The sequence below is a fragment of the Merops nubicus genome, unplaced genomic scaffold (genome assembly GCF_000691845.1).
Source record: "Merops nubicus isolate BGI_N331 unplaced genomic scaffold, ASM69184v1 scaffold3375, whole genome shotgun sequence".
NCBI classification, from domain to species: domain Eukaryota; kingdom Metazoa; phylum Chordata; class Aves; order Coraciiformes; family Meropidae; genus Merops; species Merops nubicus.
Window position 1 is genome coordinate 58,243 of NW_008611436.1, and position 15,066 is coordinate 73,308.

The window sequence follows — 15,066 nt, forward strand, 5'->3', positions numbered from 1 at the left end:
ACTAGGTGCTAACTCCCTTAGCATCAGTGCTACCATTTACTTTGCTTTTATTGCTTGTTCCTCACTGCTTTTTACTTTTGGTGCAAGCTTTGCAGTTCACCTCAGACATGATTTCTTGCTTGTTTGAGCAGAGCAGAGGTGCACTCTGAGGAACCTACAAGAGGGAGCTCCTAGGTTTGCACAGTCATGCAGACCTCTTCATGAGGACACCTCCTAAGTGTCTTTAAAAGATGCTGGAAGTATGCAACAGCAAAATTGAGATTTTCACCTATGCATTGTCTAGGACCTGAGACCTCTTAAAACATAAGAGCACATTTTTTGAAATAAACCTTTTATTTTATAGCTCCATTAAACATCTTCAGAATCTGTCCTGAGTAGTAGTCCCTGTGCTTCGATACTTTAATGATCTCTGCTTTTATTTTTTGAATGGGAGGTTTGTAACCTGACTGGAATGGAACTGGAAGAGGAGCAAACATTGTGTACTGGCTCCCATAATGATGCACAGTGTTGGTGTGAACTGGGAGAGCACAAACCCCCAACACCATGCAAACAAAACTGCTCAGACAAGCATAAGGCTGAGATAATTTTCTCATTGCTTTCCATCAAAACTCAATAATCTCTGCAGTACCTTTCTTAAAAGTGTCTGATAAGATGAGGATCCTATCCTGATAGACATAAAATTGTAGTGATAGGACAAGGGGTAATTATTTTAAAGTGAAAGAATGGAGATTTAGATAAGATATAAGGAAGGAATTCTTCACTGTAGGGGTGGTGGGGCACTGGAACAGGTTACCCAGAGAATTTGTGGCTGTCCTCTCCTTGGAAGTGTTTAAGACCAGGTTGGATGGGGTTTTGTGCAACCTAGTCTAGGTTGCCTATGGAAGGGGAGTTGGAACTAGATGACCTTTAAGGTCCCTTCCAACCCAAACCATTCCATGATTCTATGATTCTGTTCCCCAAAAGAAGGAACAGGTGAGCATGACTCATGGGAATTGACTGCATGCAGCAAAGAGCTGGAGCAAAGGCTCTTCTTGGAAGTGTGCATGACTTCCCCAAGCATCAGTGAGACAATCCATGGAAAAACCTTCCAGAGACACTCGGCCCAGGTCAATCAAACTGAACAGCTTCCCTTAAAAAGAGCCAGGTGCCTGCTATGCTGAGGGCTAAATCAGTGAGGCATTTTGCTCATTGTGTTTCCTGAATCCATGTGTCTGCTGAATTGGAGCATTGTTGTGAGTGGTGCCAGATGAAATGGTGGATTCAGTGGGGATTCTACAGCTTTATTCTGAGGAGTCAGCTGGTACGGTCTGACAGCACTACTTGCTCAAGGAACAGGGAGAAGGAGTGGTGGAGGATGGAAAACAGTGAAAGGAAAAAGAAATAGGAAATTTGGGGGCTTTCTCCTTGGCAAAAATTTTGACTCTATAGAAAAGATCTGACTTGTTGGGTTGAAATTAAGGAGGAAGGGAGGGATTTCTTCTGAATCTTTGTGAAAATTTGTTTTTTCCCTGGCATCTTCCCAACTGCTGTGTATGGAGAGCAGTGGTCTCAGGAGAGCAGGGATGTGTGAGGGAGAGGAGTGGGAATGGCTGACACTGGATGGACAATGAGTGAGGCTAAAAGGTGAAGAAGAGCTGTTTTCAGGAAACAAGAGCTGGCTAGTAGTGGTTCCCTCAGGTTCATGGCTGTGAATGTGGAGACAAAGGGGAAAAGCCAGGAGGGGGATAGATAAAAATCTAAGAATGAATGCATTTTGTTCATGAGATATTTTAACAGGATCCCCAAGACTAACAATGTCAGGCTTCCATTTTGGTTATTCCTTCTTTTCACTGTGTGCTCTTCTCTGTCTTTTGTTTTGTTTTGTTTTGTTTTCACCTGTGCTTCATGTAGTTTCTCTGTGGCTATGCATCCAGCACATTTGGCCAGTCGCCCACACCCACACCAAAGGTAAACTGAATACATGAGTTCCTCTGTTGTATACTGACCTCTCCTTGGCAAGGACTGTGCTTTGCTCTTGTCAGTTGAATTCCTCTTCCTGCACTATCTGTAGAGGGTCCATTTCAAGTGGCTGATGTGACAGAGCATTTTTACAGCTTGTTGAATTGATACAGGTGTATGAGTGTGTCATTTGTTTCTAGGATTCAACTCTGAAGAGCTTTACAATGATGAGAATTTGGTTTGGATAAAATCAGAACCAGGCCAAGCCAAAGTTTTGAGGATTTTCTTTCTGATATTTGAGACATTTAATTAACTTCAGCTGGATCATCTGTGGGATTTGGCTGTTACAGTGGTGCCACCACTGGCTTCAGTGGGACATTATTCTTCCATATGCAACTGCAAATCTGGCACTGTTTTGCCCCTTTCTGGGGCTGGAAGCTGCCAGTTCAAAAAGAGATTCATGGATTGTATTTCTGGGTTGCCTGGAAATGCTATCACTCTTGGAGGGGTTTAGTTCTTGTGCAGGGGAGAGAAATCCAAGCCTTCAAAGACAGAGTTAATATGGAACCTTGCCATGATCATCCAAACAGGTTCTTGGCACCTTTTTTAGGTCTTTTGTGTTGCATCTTATCTCCTGACTGGTTCTGATACCTTCCCAAACCTTTCTTGCTAGATACTTGGCCATAGGGTAGCATACTGTGTGCTAAAGGGTTTTGATGTTAGCTTTGAAGACTCTTGCTCACATTTCAACATCTCAGTCTTTTGATAACAAGAGGATAATGTTGGAGATAGACCTGACTTTCAGAAATCAGATCCTTGCATGGGACTGAATTTCAACCCTTCTGATCTCTGCAATGTCTCAGATGTTTGGACTTGGAATTCCAATGAGGGGAATCTGATCCAAAATAACCCAAAGCCATGCATTCCAGAGCTGGACTCCCTCCCCTACATCATTCCACAACTGGACTCCCTCCTCTGCATATGATGACTGCAGACTGGATTGTACATCTCACTGGCTCCTGCTCTAGAGTTGTAGCAATGCTACACACCAAAAAAATGCACAGAAATCCTTCCTGAATTACATTATGGTGAGATTAAACCCAGGAGAGAATTGGTGTGCAAAATCTGTCATAAATACCCAGGCCTTTTTTTTTTGGCTCTGAAGAAAACAACAGGAATTACAAGGAAATGGGAGACATAAGGCTGATGATTTTTGAAAATTATTTTTCTATTGTCATAGTTGTTCTGATATTATGGCCTCTTGTTTTGAAGGTTTTCTAATTAGTAATAATTAATTGGATTTGTTAGGCAAGGAGGCAAGGGTGGAACAGCCAAGCCAAAAAAGATTTTTCAAATATGTCAACATCAGTAAGTTTTATAAAATGAGGTTTTAGTTCAAAATAGTGACACCTGGCACTGTTATGTAGTCCATGTCATCTTTGCATCTGAAGGCACTTCCTAGGCTGCACAGACTGTCTCTTCACTAGGTGACACTGCAGAACCTGCTGTGAGGGGGCCTCAGCTTTCACTGGTCAACTGGAGGCCACCCCAGTGACATTTCATATCACAAAATAAAAAACAGAAAGCATGATTTTTTGGGAGGCTTCAGAAAAAAAGGCTGATAAAGAGCATGTCATGTTGGCATGGCCCAGTTTAGTGACTTCTTATCCTAAAGATATGGGAGGATGGTCCTTTGTCCAGAACCTTTCCTCAGTATATTGTTAGCACATGCTTCTTTCTCCTTCCCTAACTCACCTGAAGTAATTCATCTTTCTGCATTCCCACTGAAGCAGGTCACCATCTCCCCAGCAGACCTAGTGCCGAGCACAGCAATCCTGGTGCATCTTGCAGCCTTCTCCTTAAAGTGGGAGGAGAAGGTGCAGAGGGACAGCAGAGGATTAACTCCTGCCATTTCTGGCTCAGTGACATTTCTCCTTGTTCTTGCTTTTCTCTTTGCTTCTGTTTACTTGGTTTGAATGCTACAAAATAAAAAAACCCTGGTGATGGCCCTAGCTGGAACTCTGGGTCTGCACTGAGACCATCCTGCTTAACATAACTTTGTGTTATGAGCCCATAAGATGCAGATAGGCTGAATTGGTTATTGCTTTCTCAGCCCTGGACACGTAAGTACCTAAATGTGTTCAAGACACCAAAGGAAGGAGTCTGAATAGGTCCTAGAGATTTTACAGCTTCACAGAGATGCTGGGAAATGTTCTGATGCTCCAGCTGTGCCACCGGGGATCTCATGCTGGGGGAACATCATCTTGTGTTCTGCTGATGATGTTCTGACTTGACGTGTGTCTTTATGTTGCTGCAAAAAACCACATCTCTGCACCTCTAAAGCCTGTCTGGCTTGACGTGGCAGAAAGCATGGGCATTGAAGCATGTCTGAACGTCATGCTGGTCTGCACATCTTTCTGAACATCTCTTTTGAGGTGGTGCTTCTCTGTAAATCGTGTGATCCTCTTCTTTATCTTATTTATCTCATCTGCTTCTTTTTTTCCTTTGATACTGAGCACAAGCTGAGTGGTTACTGAGTGCCCCAGGCTGGGCTACAGCAGCTGTGAATCCTGCTTGTCCTTCCTTCCCCATGACACACACGTCATGTCATCCTGTGTGCTAGACTCTGTGGACACCAGTGAAGAGATAGTCTGTGTCCCAAAGAGACTACAGTCTCAGAGTTTGAAAGCTAAACCATGTCTGGCCAGGAGGAAAGAAGAACCTGTTCAGCTCTTTCTGCTTTAGGCTATAGGGACTGGGTCTGTTTTGAGCTAAAAAATGCTCCTTCTCTGCAGTAAAAGCTGTATTTTCAGTGCCTCAGCAGTCTGGGCTGTCAGGCTGCTCCACTCAACTTTTTTGTGCCATTTTGTTGGAATAAGGGAAGAGGGCTGATTCTCCCCATACTGGTGTGGAGGTGGGGCAGGAGTAATCACATTGACTTCAGTGATGTCACCCTTCCCTGCAGGAGGAGGCTGATGCAGAGCTCTTGCCCGAGGGTTTGGGCTGTAGCTGAGAGCCTGACTCATGCTCGTGGGGCTGATGCTCACCACTGAGAGGGGTCTGTGTGCAAATGTCAGGCCCAGGAAGCATAAGAATGGGTGGGGTGGGGTAGTTTTGACTGGAGGACCCCAGACAACTCTGACAATTTGGATAGGAAGACAACCTGCTTTCTGTCCACTGTCTCTTCCCTCCAGCCCCTCCCGGCAAAAAGCTCTCAGGTGTAAGGGTGAAGATGGCACCACTGCTTTTTACCAGAGCTGGATGCATGCAAGGAAGCAATGCAAAGCATCAGCAGCCTAGAGAGGCAGGTCTTGCTGTCTGGGAGCAGACCACTCCTAGATCTACCTTGTAGATCCTTGTACAAAGTCTTGCACCCTTCCTACCACTATGGCTGTAAAACAACCTCTCCCAGCCAAGCCCAAAGTGACAAACCTGACCTAACATCCGTTTGCTTCCAGCTTCCAGCCCTGCTACTGTGTCTGTTGCTGCTTCTAACCCCTGTGGCTCTCCCTTCACATTTCACAGAGGTGACCCTTTGCCCTTAATTAGCAAAGTGAGAAGAAAACATTAATCAAAGCTATCCAAACCAGGATTCTTGCTGCAACAGCCTATTCCTCATCAAATCTATGACAGAATGTAGCCCCCCCATGCTCTTCTCGAAAAGGAGGCCAGGTTTTTCTGGTATGTGCATGAGCTGGGTTTTCTCTTGTTGGAATTCCATGATGACTTTGTGTTTGTGTTGATTTGATTTGTCTCAACGTCATATTCCACCTCAGCCATGCAAATTCCCTGCCTAATGGCAAGGGGGTTGGACTAGATGATAGTTACACGCCCTCCCAACCCAAACTATTTTGTGCTTCTATGAAATTCATCAGGTTTAGGGGAGAGGGAATGTTATCTAACAGGTTATTAGTGCTATACAATGAAGCACATATAAAGATTTTAGCAAAAGCAGACACTAAACTCACCACCTGGCAAAACAGATCAGCAAGGCCAGTGCAAATGGGGACTTTGTGACTCCATGCATGGCTTGATCACCTGCAAAAAGGAGGATATTTGGAGGAAAAATGCATTAAAATGCTGCTGGAATCCTCCCTTTGGGAAATCCCTGGCTATCAGGTCACATCACTGGTTATGTCACAGTTTGCCCTGTTTTTTATTTGGAGAGAGTTGCATCCTGGTGCCCAACTCTTCCTCCAAACCACCAGCAGTACCTGGTGCCCCATAAAGGCTCCCTGAGCACCAGACCCTACAAGACACACAGCACCACTGTGATTGATGTGTGATCAGCTCAGGTAACAGTGACTGGCACATAAAATGAGCTGAGGGCTTCGTTTAGTTTGGAGGTGGTTTAACAAGGTTCTCCCAGAGCAGGGAGGAGGGGCTGTTGAAGGAAGCATCTCCATTCTGCTCTAGAAACACTTGCTCTAAAATGGAGATTGGATTATTAATTTAACCAAGCCAAATACTCAAAATCATCTGGATTCACTAGAAACAGCCACCTCATTTACTCTAATGAATACTTTTTTCCAAACACAGCTTGAATCTTCCCCTGTAGTACAGGCTGAGGACTAAAGACCTTAACAGAAGTTGCTGGAGCTGTTGCGGAGTCACCCTGCAGCAGAAGTGCCCCTCCTTGTTTTTGCCCTACATGGGTGTCTGGTCCTACACCCCAGGAAGCAGGAGAGGCTCAGCCTGACATGAGGCACCATGACAGAAGGGTTGGCATGACCGTGCTGTGGTGCATGGGAGCAAGGAAGCCCTAGCCAAGCCCGAGGAGCATCCCTGGGGAGATGCATCGCCCCAAGCTGCAATACAGAGATTTTTGATGGCCCTGGAAGAGCTGTTTGCTCTCCTGGGCAGATCTTCTTTGTGGCTCTGCATAGGGCGAACGGGATTGCCAGTCACACGGGGAGATTTGAGCAGGAGAAATTAAGCTATGGCACTTTCTCTCCCTGGGTAGAGGAGTACGGAGCAGGCTGACGGAGTCCAGCCGTTGCCAGCTCGCTGGCTCTGTCCTGCCCCTCTCCTGCCCTTGGGCACCTCTGGCCCTGCTCGCTCCTCCGGCCCCGGCTGTGGTGGGAGGTTCCGGAGGGGAAGGGCACTGTTATCCTTTCATTTCCTGAGCTCACTCCACTGGGGTTTTGCAGGGAGCAGAGACGAGGAAGCGCTCGCCGACGCTCAGCAGCCAGTTCAAGCGGTCCCTGGAGCTGTTGATGAGGACCCTCAGCGTGTGCCAGCCCTTTTTTGTCCGCTGCATCAAGCCCAATGAGTACAAGAAGCCCATGGTAAGTCCTGATTTTCTCTCCTAGTTGGTCACTCTGCCCTGAAGCTAATGGCAAAACTCCTTCGAGCATCCATGGAGTCAGGACTGAGCTTGGGTGCTTAGACAACCAACCCACAGCTTGTTCTGCAAGCAAGGGAGTCACCAAAAGGCTGGCAGAATCAGGCACTTGTTTAGCCACCCAACAGCACCCCCAAAACTTTTTTGCAGAGGGGAGCTTCTGGTCCTACCTTTCTTCCCAAGGATGACCTCAAGGAATTCACCCCCCAGCCCTTTCTCCTATAGGAAATGCCTCTGAATTTCTGCCGGGGTAGGTGCCTCCCCACCAGAGATATAGTGAGCTGTAGAGCCCTGGGATTAGTCCTGTGGCAGGGTTCAGTGTTTCCTAAAAGTGATTCCCTTCCTGCAGGTGTTTTCTACAAAATCTTTGCTCCCAGGGGTTCTCACTTGGTTTCACCTCTGTTAGATTATTCCAGCTGTTTGGGTTTTTTTTTTAGCACCAATTCTAAAAGCAGAGGGAAAAGGGGCAAAATAGCACAGAAAAAAAAAAGGTGATATGAATTATTTTCTGCTCTGATTCCCAGACAGTTGCTTCAAAAGCAACAGACACCCTGGGGAAAAACTTTAAGGAGCATATGAAAGAAAAGGAGATAGCTGTATATTAAATCCCACTGACCACAATATTTGAGGACTCACAAGTTTTGTAGTGAAAGGTAGATGATAAAGGGGGTGCTGAATGCCCCGATGCCACTGTCAGCACCTTGCAGGATTGGCCCCTGGTGCTCTTAGCAATCACTGTTAGCTGCTCACCACTCTTAATAGTGATATTGCTTGGGGAGGAAGAGCTCTAGTTAATAATTTCAGCTAGTTCTTTCTGTGGATCACTGTGCCCATGCCTTCAAACTTCAGTAGCAGTTAATCTAGCCAGAGCTGGAGCTTTATCTAAAGTTAAGGTTTGTTAGCAGAGCTCAAGTAAGTGCAAAACAGGCAGAAAATCCCAGATTTCAGAGCTGTTCCATAAAAACAGTGTTTGAAATTTATTCTTGTTGTTCAGTGACCCCAATATCCTGCAGGGTAAAAAGCTTGGTGGCTCTCTCAGAGCAGTTTACTCTGCCCTTATCCTAGTTTTAGTGAGCACAAAAAGGTACCTAATAGCATATGAATGGAATACTTTGGGTTAATATTTAATGATAGGTCTGATCTGAGATTATCATCTGAGCTGAGATCAAAATGAGACCTTCTTGAAGAACATGGGTGATGTTGAGAAATAGATGTACAGCCTGAACTGCTGTTAACAATTTGTTCCCATTGCCCTGACTTTGAGCTGCTTTTAGGACCTCTTGGATTCAGTCTGACATTTTGGGTAGGAAATATGTGTTTCGTCAGTTCTGGCAAGTGCTAAGCCAGAACTCTCTGTCCAACTTCTTTATCTACAAAACTTTCAGTAGGACATGAAAACAGCTATAAGTTTGAAAGAATTGGACAAAGTGAATCAATATCCCATTAAATTAATGAGTGGATGAGCTAAGACAGAACCTGAGACTAGTGCTATATGATATGAAATGTGATTTCTTCCTAAATTAATTTTTGGCCTTGGTTTAATAATGCAAAGAGGACAAAAAAAGACCCAGATAATGGTTCACAGTGCTGTGCAGGGTGACTGTAAAAGAGAACATTTTCTGGGAGTTCATTTTCTGTCCCTGGCTTTGAAGGAAAGTGTGCTGATAGTGATAGGAAACAGGATAGTGGGAAGTGAAAGGTCAGTGGAAAGTCCTGACTGTTTGTTACTTTATGTTATTTTAAAACTCTTGTTTCCTTCTAAAATGTGCTAAACGGGGGGGAAAAAAATTGTTTGTATTGGGATGCTGGCTGGAGTTCTCTGGGTCTGTGCATTGTCCCACATTGCTGTTCCTGAGCATTGCTCTGTTATTCTGATTAGTCCAAGAGAAATGTGTGGGATGAATTAAGCAGCAAGCCATGCAAAGAAGGTCAAAAATGTCTCCAGCAGCCTGTGCCTCGCCAGGTCCCGAGCACATAGTTGCCCACGTGTGCAATGAACTAGCCCTACAAGCTCTGGAGGGTTATTTGCAAGGCCACAGCTGCTCACACACACTTCTGCTGCATGGCAGGAGGGCACAAAGAAACACACAGCCTCAGCACCTTTCTTGTCCCCAGTGCCCACTGGCACTGGATAGGGTTAGCTGGGGACCAAATCGAGACGGTGCCACTTTCTGCCTTTTCCTTGTTGTCTTTTCATCTGTTGTCTTCTCCGGGGATCAGGATCTGTCTCACCTCACTCCAGCCCTTTCATGGTTAAGTGGCTGCTACAAGCTAGTCAAAAAAGCTCCCTCCAGGGATGGGGAGATGACTGCATCCATAGGGCAGATCCTTCTGTCCCAGGAGATGCATCTGGGATATAGGGATATCTGGGATACAGGCACGAACCTAGCTCTTCTCACCCACTTCATGGGGAGCCCAAGTGCCTCTTGTTTTAGATGTTCATACGTGCACAGATGCTCATGTTTGAGACAGCTGAAAAGACAGCAGATGAATAACACCCTGGCTGAAACCCTTTATCCCAGGCTGGGATTTGCTCACCTGACTTACTGTGGTGTGCCAGCACCACGTCCCCTCTGCCTTTCTTTTACATTTGGGTTGGACATTTTTTGGATGCTGCCAGCAGACAATGTCAGGCTGCAAGAGAGTGCTCTCAGGGCTCCAGGATCCTCCTCAATGCACTAAGTCATGTCAGAGGCTTTCCTGAACCTCCCTTTGCTCAGCAGATCTGCCCATCTAGCAGCACCACTTATTATCCACCCTGAGGCACCCGAAGTAAGGGAGAGCAGCCAGGTTTGTTAGCCAACATCTGCAAGGACTGGGTCACCTATGTCTGCTCTCTGGCCTTGAAACTGTCCGTTGCTTGTCTGAAGCAGCCACAGATGCTGGTTTGTGATTTGTCCATTCCATAAAACCCTCATCTGGTCTTGGTTCTGACCTGTTTGGTTTAAGCTCCTCAGATGTGCTCCTGGGTACAGGGTGGCTTGACAATTTCAGGCTTATCTCAGGGCCTTGGCATCTCCAAGGCTGCACTCTTCCTTTGATGGATTTCCTATGGCTTGGCCCTTGTAGGTGCAACATCACTGCCCATTTTCCCAAGGTGATGTTCACCGTTGCAATGTGCTCTCCAGCTCTCCTCTCAGTCCTTTGTGTCATGTGCAGGACACACCCAGTCCCACAACTGGGAATTAAATGGAGTGAGTCAAACACACTCAGCAGTCCATCGGGTCAGGCCCATGACGGCCAATCCTCCTATGGCCTTGGGTCCATCAAGTGAAGGATTCGGGTGGATCCTCAACTTTCTTCCCCCACACACCTTCAGAGTCCCCTCTCTCTTATGGCAAATCCGGGTCGAGAGGTGCCATCCAACCATGTCCTGTGACCTCCCCAGCTGTTTGACCGGGAGCTGTGCGTCCGCCAGCTGAGGTACTCGGGGATGATGGAGACCATCCGGATCCGCCGGGCCGGCTACCCCATCCGCTACACCTTCGTGGAGTTCGTGGACCGCTACCGGGTGCTCATGCCCGGGGTGAAGCCAGCATATAAACAGGTGAGCAGCTTCTTCCAGGGTAACTTGCTCTCTGCTGGGCTCTCCAGAGGTATTTCTGGGCTGTGCGTCACCTCCAAAAGCAGCTGTGCAACGTTTCATCCCCAGATGTTACGGTGGTGCTCCGGGCTTTCCAAGAGAAGCAGAAATGCTCCTGGGGCTGGCAGAGACAGGCAGCCATATTCAGTCTGGACCTCTCACTCACCTTAAATGGGATGACAGTAAAGCCCCGGGAACCTCATTAGCAGAAAGCTGCTGGAATCGGGACCGGAAGAGTCCCCGCTGGGCTTAGGAGGAGTGATGGGTGAGGCTGGTCCTGGTGAATCCCACCTTCTGTCTTGCCAGGGTGACCTGCGTGGGACGTGCCAGCGCATTGCTGAGGCAGTACTTGGGAAGGATGACGACTGGCAGATTGGAAAGACAAAGATCTTCTTGAAGGTAGGTGGTTCTCCACATCCCCCACCCACCATCTGGGACCCTTACCTGTGAAGGGATCTCCTACATTCCCTTTCCATCACAAGATGTGATCCTTTCCCACGGTCTCTGGGCTGGTATGGGAGTGGGTAGAACCTGGGCCAAGGCAGGATATTTGGGGCCAGTTTAGGAAGTGATGGAGAGGAGGAAGTCCGGGCACTCTGCCAGCACTGCTGCATGCTCATACCCATGTGGGGACAGAAACAGTCCCATACACTGCACAGCTTTTTCCCTGCTGGGCTCAGCTGCTCAAACTCATCTCCTGCCTTCACCCAAAGGGCACAGCAGCAGGAGGGCTGTCCACACAGAGCCCTGTGGAGAGCAGGACCGAGAGCACAACAGGCTTGCTTTGCTTTCAGCACGTCCTTGCACAGCCTGAGATGTGCCCACAGCCTCCCTTTCTGCATTGGTCCGGCTGACCCAGAGCAGCCCAACACTGCAGGTCCTCTGAAGCCTCATTTGCTCTCATCTCTCCTTACAAACCCATTCCTGCATTGCTCTGGGAGGATGAGGCTGAGCTGGTCAGGAACAGGTTGGAAGCAAAGGCTTCTCTCAAGCAAAAATCTCGGCAGAAAACCTTAACCCCGTGTATGTGTATATGTATACCTATCCCAATTTGCCCCCAATCCTCAACCCCATCACCAGCACAAACATCCCATCTCTTCCCTAGAAGCTGTTCCTGCTAGTGGCTCTTCCCAGACACTGTTATCAAGATCTCCCAGCTGTCAGGGCAGGAAATAGAGAAATGGGGAGGCCCCGAGGGGCCGCGTGAGGTCAAGCAAAGCAGGAAGCACGTGGAGCTGCCTCTGCTGCACCCAAGGCAGGGCTCAGCAGACACATTACAAACGGCATGGGAAGAATCAGTGGAAAGCTTGGACTGGTGCATCCAAAAGCCTCAGGGCAAAAGCGTTCAGTGTTTTGGGGAGCTATTTTTGCCTTAGGGTATGGAAACATTGGGGCCTTAGCTAGAGGGAAGATGAGACCCAGGCAGCCTGGAGTTTGCTCTCAAACTTCTCCAGTGTTCCTGAGAACTGCTGCCATGGCTGACAGCAGTAGCAGGGAGCTCTGCACGGGAGGGCAACATAATTTGGTTCTTTTCAGACTATAAAGTATTGCACATTCAGCTTCTGGATGCTCTGGTTCATTGGGGAATGAAGGCAGTAAGTCACTAGGGTTTATGTTAGGATTTCCCCAGGGTATAGGTGGAGCTATACTTGGGATCTAAATGTCCCAAGAGTTTATTTTGGACATCTCCTCTGGGGAGGGGTCTCATGCCACCCCTCCTGGCACATCAAACAGATGGAGAGTTTGAGACACGGGTGCTGTGTCGCTTCCTCCCACAGGACCACCACGACATGCTGCTGGAGATTGAGAGAGACAAGGCCATCACAGACAAAGTCATCCTCATCCAGAAGGTGGTCCGCGGGTTTAAAGACAGGTAGGTGTGAGCCCCACTGCCAGCTGGGAGGTGGACTGTGTGGGATGCTTCACTCAGCAAGCAGCTACTGGGGGATGCATCACTCCCTCGGCGTCCATCTGAGCTGTCCTGCCTGCAGCCAGAGAGGGGAGCCCTCAAGTGTTGCCACTCAGGGTGCAGCAAGAGGAAAACAGTAGAGGAAGCAAGAGGAAAGCTGTGTTACCTGAGTCAAGCATGTTCAGAATAGGACCTTCTGTTCCTGTTCAGTGCTGTCTCTAGAGGAGCTGGTGTTTGCTACGATAATGCAGCAGTAGGACTCTGAGCCTACTGAAGGCAACACTAAGCCTCCAGTCTCTGGGGACACAAGACTGCAGTGGGACCACTGGGTCATCTACTGTGACTAACGTTGCTCTTCTCAAAACCCAATGGGTTTGGGACTCTTCCCTTTGCAACCCAGTTGCCAGATTTGAGAGTAGGTAGCCCATGAGGAGCTCATGGCACAATTATGGAAAGAGAGAAGGAGCCACAGGCAAGGACAAGCTTCAGTCATGGAGGAGAGACAGTTCTTGTGGCTTTGTACTCTTTGACTCTTTGAGCCATGGCTGTGACTCAGGTTGTGCCTAGAGAAGGCTTTGCAGAAAGGGCACGTGCTAAATAACTCAGCAAGCTTTTCCACACTAATTCCAGTGAGCCCTTCCAACACAACTGTCTCTGAGGTGTCTACAGGTAGAATCAGGCCAGGCTAAGGTGGATGGGAAGAGAAGATAGGAAGTTTGAAGTTTGCTCTTGATCATTTGGGTGAGACTGAGTCCATTCTCAGGTGCCAGGATTGAAGTGGGGAAAGCAGGGGGGGAAGAGATTTCAGATGTGAGAGGAATATGCAGGACAGGGGGAAGGAGAGGGCCATTCTCAGCGTCTTCTGCTCTGCCCATTCCCATAACTGGGCAGAATCTGCCTGCAGAGACCTATCAGAAAGAGCCCTTACAAATCTTTTTATGAAAGCAAGGAGATCTGGGAGAAGAGACTTTTTCAGGCCAAAAATGCAGCATTTACCCCACCTAGCTGCTCAGTTTCAAATCTCCAAAGAATGAGGCCCAGAAGATGATGGTAACTTGTGGCCGAACTACAGAGGTGAGTGACTGAAATGCTTTTGCAGGTCAAATTTCCTGAAAGTGAGAAATTCAGTCCTGATGATTCAGAGATACTGGCGTGGACATAACTGCAGGAAGAACTATGGTGCTGTAAGTCCAGGGGTGCTTCCTCACACCTCTGCCTTCTTACCTCTTTCAGCTGGGACATACATTAGAGTTTCCAGCCTCAAAATGCCTCACTGAGTGTAGGAGGGAGTGGGGTTGGCTTCTGTCAGCTGGAGAGATGAATGGAGGTTTGCTCTTGCTGCTTTGCCTTCTCATTGAAGAGAGCACCTGACCACCTTCTAGCTGTTGTTTTCCCCAGGAGTTAGATGTCCATTGCACCATCTGGTCACTCAGTGTTTTAAGTCTTCCCCTAGTTGCCAGGTGACTGAAAACTCAAGCGCAGCTTCCTCGGAAAGACAAACTCCATCTCCAGGTGGGACCGTATCTGGCTTCCTCCTGGGTCTTTGACCCAACTCATTTAGGGAGTTTGTAGGGGTCTAAAATGTCTGAATAACATCCTCCAAGCCTGCAGCTTGATGGGAATAGCTACTTCTGGGCTGACCAGGATGCTGCCTCCTGCCTTGAAACAGTATCTTGGCCATTAGGTAGGAGGTCTGCAGAGGCTGGGCCTCCATGGGAGAATCACAGAATCATAGAATGCCTGGGCCGGAAGGGACCTCCAAAGGTCATCTAGTCCAACCCCCCCACCACAAGCAGGGACACCTCCAACTAGATCAAGCTACTCAGAGCTTCATCCAGCCTGATCTTGAATGTCTCCGGGAGCAACCCTCATGGCTCATGGCTACCTTGAGGCAACCAGCCAGACCTCCTGAGGCCTGTCACGGGCAGAAATTCTGGAGGGCTCAGTGGGGAAGAACCCACCTCTGTCCTTCCCGGCCTTCGAATCAGTGCAGCACCTGGAGGGCTTCATTCCCCACCCTCTGGGAGAACATCCCTTGTCCCGACGGAGCCCGATCCCATGGCTCCTCTTTACAACCCTTGCAAGTTTAGGCGTGGGTGATCAGCGAGGGGAACCTGGGAGCCCCTGGGCGCCGGGCTGCATTCATGCTGCTCCCCCTTGCAGATGCGGCTGGGCTTCCTGCGGCTGCAGGCCCTGTACCGGTCCCGCAAGCTCCACAAGCAGTACCGCGGGGCTCGACGGAGGGTCATCGAGTTCCAGGCGCGGTGCCGCGGCTACCTGGTCCGGCGGGCC

General features: G+C 48.3%; 1 protein-coding gene across 1 annotated transcript in view; it reads left to right on the top strand.

Moving 5' to 3' along the window:
* Nucleotides 1–15,063, top strand: part of LOC103773827 (unconventional myosin-VIIa-like) — a gene marked incomplete at its 3' end in the record, with an annotated part of 38,592 nt that extends 23,529 nt beyond the window's left edge. The window contains exons 15-20 of the mRNA XM_008941207.1: nucleotides 7,089–7,226; nucleotides 10,671–10,829; nucleotides 11,172–11,264; nucleotides 12,644–12,738; nucleotides 13,874–13,958; nucleotides 14,938–15,063. Of these exons, the coding sequence (XP_008939455.1) occupies nucleotides 7,089–7,226; nucleotides 10,671–10,829; nucleotides 11,172–11,264; nucleotides 12,644–12,738; nucleotides 13,874–13,958; nucleotides 14,938–15,063 (696 nt within the window). The remainder of the gene's footprint in view (nucleotides 1–7,088; nucleotides 7,227–10,670; nucleotides 10,830–11,171; nucleotides 11,265–12,643; nucleotides 12,739–13,873; nucleotides 13,959–14,937) is intronic.
* Between the last annotated feature and the right edge of the window lie 3 nt (nucleotides 15,064–15,066).